The 8,235-nt window shown below is 36.1% G+C and overlaps 1 protein-coding gene across 1 annotated transcript; it reads right to left on the reverse strand.

Moving 5' to 3' along the window:
- Positions 1 to 6,744: 6,744 nt before the first annotated feature.
- Positions 6,745 to 7,796, reverse strand: TAAR9 (trace amine associated receptor 9). The gene is given in 3 exon segments (XM_068550823.1): positions 6,745 to 7,149; positions 7,151 to 7,198; positions 7,200 to 7,796. Coding segments are annotated over 3 exon segments (1,050 nt in total).
- Between the last annotated feature and the right edge of the window lie 439 nt (positions 7,797 to 8,235).

The following is an 8,235-nucleotide window of genomic DNA, read 5'->3' on the forward strand; positions in this document are numbered from 1 at the left end:
CTCTTCCACCTTTACTTTCGCGAGGAGATAAAGATTTCATGAGGATTTTCAGTCAAGATGGCTCAGTTAGTTCATTCATCAACCTCTGTGCTCCAAATACATGGAAAGGGAGGCATATAAAAGGGGGGATAAGATACAGCAAAATTCGTAAATGAGATTATCTTCTCTGTGCAAAAAATGAACAAAACAAACAAAACACGAACACCAAATGTAAGACTAACAATGAAGATCTAGTGGTTTCCAGGTCCAGAAGCAGTAGTGGAATCCAGGATTTTGACTCCTGTAAAGGGGTCTAAGAGTGCTCCATCCCACACAGGAAAGAGTGCACAGCTCACCGCTTGAAACCAGGGGCTGAGATGAGGCTCCTCACCTTGCAGCACACATGAGAAGATGCTGAACCAAAATGGCTTTGCCCCAATTCCGCCTAGAACTTTGGCTTTTGGAAAGCTGCTAGCCTAGGGAGAAATAAAGACTCAGATATAATTCACAACCAGGAACTGAGCTGAGCTGTCTGGTGGCTGATTGCCTGGATCAGTGACATTTCCAGTATGACCACAGAGTATGAACCCCAAAGCACTAATGTAGAGCATAATTGTATTTGGGGATCTTCAGGGCTGGATGGAGACAACGTCAAAACTAATAAGACTTAATGTGTGTTTGGGGGTTGGGGGAGGATGAAAGAGAAATAAATAAAAACTAAACAAACCTGTCCATCCAAAATAAGAAAGCAGAACAAAAATCCAAATCCCATGACAAAATGTAATGCTAAAATACAGCCAATAATGTCAACAACTGAAACATGAAATACTCTGGAAGGAATTAATTTTATAGTACAGTTTGACAAAGACAAGTACAACTTTTGGTGATGTTTCTATTTAAATCTTTTGCTCAAATGCATTCCTTGACAGACGGTGACTGGGAGGTCTTGGGTGGAAGCTTAAATTTTACATTTCTAATAAACACCTGCAGGTGATTCAGATGTTAATAACAGTAGATGCTATTATGAGTAGTATTATGTTACTTCTTTCCTGTTTATTATTAGAATATCCAATCCAATGGAAAATGTATAGTAGTCTATAAATAAACATTTATTGAGCTGGGATCTAGTAGATGATCTTTCTCTTTGCCTTTCTTATATTGTGTACAATCTTCCTTCTAAATCACCATCAGCTCTATTTCCTGCTACAAATTATGACCAGAAGTAAGTCAGTACATAAGCGAAGAAGTTTGCTCTAGTGAAAAGTTCAGTGAGAAAACATTGCTGTTGATGGCTGACATATACAGAAACTCTACTTGCAGCCTCATAATATGATGAAGAGAGTAAGCCTTTAAATCACTATGAAATGTGTAGACACCTCCATAGAGGCTGTTGTTTCCTTCTGGGAAATAATTTATTTGCACCTAGGTTTGAGTCTCTGCTCCCCAGTCTTTTTCACTTTCATTATTCATGGTAACATATTGCTATAAATTGAATATTTGTGTCCCCTCAAAATTGATATGTTGAAACCTAATCTCCAATGTGATGGTGTTGGAGGTAGGACCTTTAGGTCATAAGGGTGGAGCCCCCATGAATGAGATTGGTGCCCTTATTAAAGAGGACCCAGAGAGATCCCATTTATGAACCAAGAAGTCAGTCCTCGCCAGACCTGAAACTGCCAGCATCTTGATCTTGGACTTCCCACCCTCCAGAACTGTGAGAAATAAATTTCTGTTGTTTATAAGCCACCCAGCCAATTGTAGTTTTTTTATAGTGGCCTGAGCTGACTAAGACACACATATACTTAACAATAGGGTAAACTGGAGATGATTTGGGATGTCAATATAGAAGCTCAGTGAAAATGATACCTTTGCTTTATATTACATAATTATTACAACTGACCAAGATGGCCTTAATGGTCTCCTCAGCTTGATTAAATTATAGGTAGCCTTCTTCTATTCTTAGAGCATTTACCTCAGAAAGCTTGTAATTGTAAGTTCTTTCTCTGCGCCTTTGAGATATAAATCTTTTAAAAGGCCTCTTGCCAATTTTATAACCCAGGAATGTCTCCCTCAAGTACCTGAGAGCCATCCCTCTGAAATGTTATCATCACTGAAGACAGTGCCCCGTCTCCCATTTAGTACTTAGGAAAGTCAGACCAGGCCCAGGGTGAGCAACAACGTTTAACCAGCAGACTCAGGCCAGTATGTGGGTACAAAAACAAAATGGACAGCAGTTTCATTATAAAACTTGCCCAGCATTGGCCTTGGATGAGAGTGGAGAGGGAACTCTTCTCTATAAGAAGGTCTTTAATTTTGACTAATTGAAGGACACCAGGAAGTTGTCCCAACTGAATAAATCTTCCCTTCTTGAAATTTCATTCTTAGCATTTTATTCTTTTTACAAAGTACTTCTCTCTGAATGCCCCTTAAAATTTCTCTTGTGCCTTCATCCACTACCAACTCAAAGGGGAAACCCTCTGAGAATGCTATGTTTTATTGTTAATGTTTCCATTCAGCCAATAGTTATTGCTTAGCATCTCCTATGAAGGGGATGGGGTTCCTAGGAGATGGTAGAAAGTAGAGACAGGGCAGGTGAGAAACCCTAGAGTGACTTTTACCTGCTTCATAAATTTAGCAAAGATGAGTCATAACAGAAACCTTACCTATTCTTATCTTTAATATTGTCTATACTGCTTAGCTTTGTATTGTCCTTAGAAACTGATGAAATACTGCCCTTTAGCATTAGACACAATTGAGTACTTATCTTTATAACTGGGGTGTGTGTGTGTGTGTATGTGTGTGTGTGTGTGTGTGTGAGATCAGAATAAAATATAAATGTCAGCTTCTATCTAATACCTGGGAATATAGTCTATCCTTTTCATTTCTGAGAAATGCTGTTGTTTTTCTGAACTAATTATAAAATAATATGTTGTTTTCCATCACTGTGTACAAGAACCAAGTGGCCCTTTTGGTTAAAAAGCTTGATTGTATGACTTCAGAGAATCAATCTTATAAAGAAGTGTTCTGAAAATGTATCAGATAAAACAGCCTAATGAAATTCTTTCTACTGAGAAGATTTATAAAATACGAAACAAACAATACTTATGTGATAGTGGTTTGTTTATTGGCTCTTTGATCTCCAAAATCTACAGACTTGTTTTAAATCATGCTAATTTTTACACAAGACCTCAGTGAGAATACTAGATTATCAATTTCATTTTACAGGTAAGCAACTAAGATATACAAAGTGTACGTGACTTAACCAAAGTTGAAGATAGAAAATGGTAGAGATGGGATTCAAACCCAGGTAGCCTGTCTTTAAAAGCTCACTCTGGGCTCTGATGTTATATGTAGGTTTTACAGATAAAAGAAGGTGCATGTTTCCAAAAACAACTATAGATATTTGTAATTCAGACAGTAAATCTCTGAGGTATCACCTTATGTATTCCCACTTCAGGTAAGGAGACTCAGTATTATGGAAGTTTATGTGTTCTAGCACTTATTCTCATTAAATATAAATTTTTTTTAGTGATTGGGTTACACAAGCCCTATCAAGAGCCTAAAGCTGGATATTTCCTAAACATTGATTACTAAAAATTTTCTACTTTAGGAAACCAAATTAAAAAGGAGGAGGCAGATTTTTAATGTAAAAGAATAACAGATAATTATTTGATGGGTGAAAATAAAAAGTTACTCTTTCATTTGCTTAAAAAATATCCTTAGGGGCTTACTAAGTGCAAGGCACTGTACTAGGTATTGGAAAAATGTGGAAAAATAGTTATCAGCAAATAAAAAGTACACAGCAATTTAGTATTCTTAGTAAACATCAAATTACTTGATATGTAAAATATAAGACGATATCTGTCTAAAAGCAGAAAATATCTAAAAATTATTGCTAAAGTACTGTAATAAACTTAGTTTTAAAATATAGTAATCAAAATAAATTTCCTGCGTGTCAAAGGACAGTTACCTTTAATGCTCACTTTTAATTAATTTGACTTTTTAATTAATATGGTAATTTACCAGAGTGTTTCTGCTTTTTTCAAGTGCAAATGTAGTACCGAAGAATCATTCTTCAAGACTGATATTTAAATAGGTTGTAATGTGTCAAAAACGAAGAGTGAAAACATAAGTCAAGAGCATTATAGCTGAAGAAAAATAAACATAGCACCTTCAAAGGTTGTAAACACATGGGGAATCTGTGAAATTCAGGTAAGCATCAATTATGACATCAGTAACAAATGAAGAAATGCTGTACAGCAATGCCCAGTGACACTGGTAGTTCTCCAAGAGGACCTGGGTGTTAATGATGGTCTATTCTGTCTTTGTAGTTTGTTACTGAAGGATTATTCACAGCCTTGCCGCTAATTTATAACTTTGTTCTAATCTCAACCAACACTGAGGCAAATGACAGCAACTGTTCTGTAATTTTCTATGTCTGAACACTCCATTTCAATATTTTTTAAAAATACACAATATGTTTTTAAAGTAGCAGCCGTACTTTTAGTGTCAACCAGTTGAGAAAAATACATGTTGGACAAGAGTAATTATGCATTCAGTAATGTTTTTAAATAAATGTGTATTTTATTAATAAAAATAAACACATATTTTTAATAATAGTACATATATGTGAGAGACATAGTATTTATGAAGTCTACAACCTGGGGCATAAGTGGATTAATTATATCTTTGCAGTAATTGCCTACTTCCATCTTCAGTGTGTCTTGTTCCAAATATATTCATGGCTCTGCAGCAATTTGGTATGCAGCTAGCCAAGAAGTTAATATATCTGTATAAATAAATGAGATGTAGGAGAAAGGAGTGGTGCTGTAGTAATCATTTAGATAGTCCGGGGGAAAAATAACCAAGTGTGTTTTATTAATCAAAAGACTTCAAAAAAAAAAAAAAAAAGACTTCATTTATGAAGAACTTCTAGGAGAGTAGAAAAATAAACAAGAAAGAGTACCTTTGAAGTGTATTCTTCACTTACGGATGTGAATAAGAGCTCACAAACATCACTGGACAGTATTTATTTCTGCAATCAGTTCATCTAAAGATTATACTCTACATAGTGCAAGTGAACAGAAGAGTGTATATATATTTTAAGTCCCCCAAATGGTTTTCCTTATCTTTGTGTGTCAGTGTCAGTTTACACTTGCAATTACGGAAGGAACACACATTTCTATGAAGACGACAATCCTGACTCACCGTCAAAGGGACACTTCTTGGGGAGTGAGTGTGGGAGACCTTAACTGTGCTCTTTTGAAAGGTGACCAGTAGACCTGTTCCATGACGTCATGGTCTGAACCACACAGGTATTCTGCTGCAAATACCTTTCATCCTCTTTTACCTTTACCTTTTCTTCTCCTAAATACTGTCAGCTCTATTTGAAAGGTATTAATGCACAAATGTGAAACAGGTTAATCTTGTGTAAAGTATTTCCAAACTGGTTCATTAATAAAACATGTAACACATAATGTTTATGTGACTCTATTTACTTAGTTATCTCTTCTTCTCATTTCATAAAACCAGTTTGTTACAGGGAATTCCCTGGCGGTCCCGTGGTTAGCACTTGGCGCTTTCACTGCCATGGGCTGGGTTTGATCCCTGGTCAGGGAACTAAGATCCCACAAGCCATGCAGCGTGGCCAAAAAAAAAAACCAAGTTTGCTACAGAATAGTCTGTGAAAATCAGCTAGCTACATAACAAAGGTTTAAGGCTGTGATTCGAAAACTTGAAAAGGCAAATCACCCTATTATTAGTTTTTTTCAAATTTTTACTCTATCTTAAACACTCAATGTATATGTTTAATTAAAATGAATTAAAATTCATGTGACTAAGAAATTATCAGATGAGAAAACTGAAGCTCTTCCTAGAGTCTACAATACCAGTTTGGGTACTTGCTAATTTGAAATAATTCTTGGTTATATTTGGGTCATTCGGCTTTATATTTCCAATGCCAAATACAGTGTCTAGTGCAAAGAACGAACTCAAAAGTGAAAAAAATGTTAATTTGAATTAGCTTTTTTATAAAATTCTTATTTTACTTCAAATTGCTAAAGAAAAGCAGTACAGAAACCATCTCTTTGTCCACATGCTCATTTGACCGTAATTAATTATGTCCTCCAAAAGTAAAATGCAGTGTAATCATATAATCACTGTACATGTTCTTTGAACACAGTGTCTGTAAAATGGAGAGGAGGCATCACCAGGGTTTGGAAAACACAAGAGCTTTAGTGCTTTTCAATCTTTAATTCACTGGGAAGTTTCCATTGCAGCTTTTTCTAAAGTCCTTGTAGATTAACAAAAGTTTCAGGAATTTATAATCTTGTATTTACTTCTCAAACAAAGTATACTTTGGAAGAAGATTTTTGTCCCCCCAAAATCTACCTTCAAGTTAGGCAAGAGTTTTTTTCCCCCTATATATATTCTGGACAAATAAACATTGGTAACAAGGATAGAAGGATCTACAAAATTCAAATTATTTGAAGAAACAATGAGAAATTTCAGACACAAAGGTAGAGAATCAGAAAAGCATAAAAGAATACGAAACGGAAAATAATCAGCAAATCCTATTCATTTATTTCTAAATGCTAAAAAAATGTCAAAACGTATGAAGAAAACAAATGTTTTAGAACAACTAACCGTTGAATGTTAATATCCTCCTAGTTGGCAAATGATTACACTTGCCTCTCTAGATCCAAGTGTTTAATTTTGCGCTTGACCTTAATCCACATTAGTTTTAAAGTCCCTACAGTAATCTTATCAATATACATCTGCTTCCTCAGAGAATAAATTAATTGTTGATGAATCACTTCCTAAGACTTTGACACTTGCAATAAGTCTTATTGCCTTCCGAAACCATGGATAAAAGAAAGCCTATATCAAGGGGTTCATAGCTGAATTACAATAAACACACCACACTAAAATCTCATAAGCATAAGGAGGAGTTATAAAATTCATATAAGCGTCAATTATAGCATCAATAATGTATGGAAGCCAAGAGACCAGAAAAGCTGCCATAGCAATACCCAATGTTTTAGCAGCTTTTCTCTCTCTCTTTGTCACTCTTTCCTTATAACTCTCTGAGGAGGACTGAACTTGGCTGCCTGTACCTTCTATCTTCCTGGCCTGATATTTAGCCACCAAAAATACCTTACCGTATATAAACAAACACCATGGCAACAGTGGGTATAAAGAATAGAAGAAAACAAAGTAGATACCCAATTTTGATGCAGTGAAGCCGGACAGCCTCCTACACAGGTGACAGCAACTACTAGGTCCTCAACCCCTTCCTCATTGACCCCTGTGTGAAAGATAGAAAAACTGTATGTGACAGAAAAGAACCAAGAGAGAACAATGCATATTCCTGAAACCGAGTCAGTAAACTTGGTTGGGTAGGTCAGAGGATCAGTAACAGCAATATATCTGTCAATAGAGTTACAGCATAAATGAGATAAAGAAGCAAAACAGAAGGAATTATCGAAACATGTATGAAATTTACGGTAACTCTCCCCAAAGTTCCAGCAGCTCTCCAGAGGCCTCACTGTGTTAAAGGGCATCACAGTCACTCCCACCAAGAAGTCCGCACACGCCAGGGATGCGATCAGAAACTTTGTAGACGTGTGCAGCTGTCTGAAGTGAAGGATAGCAGTAATGACCAGTAAGTTTCCAAACACAGCCAGCACGGCCCCAAAACTGAGGACTGCATACAGAATTGCCCGAGGACCTGGTGAGTGAGGAGTCTTAAGACAGGACCCGATCACGTTCTTGTAGCAGAGTTCCACAGCTTCAGCTTGGGAGAAATTTTTCACCATTGCCTTCTTGTTTGAATGATTTCAAGGTTCTCAAATTCCCTATTTCAACAAGTTAAAGCAAGAAGGAGATGGCAATTTCAAAAGCTTCTGTAAGAGGAAAAAAATTTCTAGTTAAAATGAAAGCTAGTAACTTTTCTCCCATTTGGGGGGGGGGCATATTAACGATAACCTCTTGGTCTTTCCAAAAAGTATTCCCAAGTTTTTAATATATTTAGAGTGAAAACTTGTTGCAGAAAGTCATTAAAATTATAGTCAACATACTTAGTCCAATGATATGTTTTATAAAATGTAATTAGCTAATCACTAGAAAATCCCTTTTCTGTGTTACTTTATCTTTTGAAATCTTGCCCGTAACCACCTGAGTTGAGAACTAATTAAGCTACCAAAGCCTGTTTTATTTACTAAGCTATCTCCCCTAAGTAGTCATTTCAGCAGTAAC

Source organism: Eschrichtius robustus, chromosome 9, assembly GCF_028021215.1.
Source record: "Eschrichtius robustus isolate mEscRob2 chromosome 9, mEscRob2.pri, whole genome shotgun sequence".
NCBI lineage: Eukaryota > Metazoa > Chordata > Mammalia > Artiodactyla > Eschrichtiidae > Eschrichtius > Eschrichtius robustus.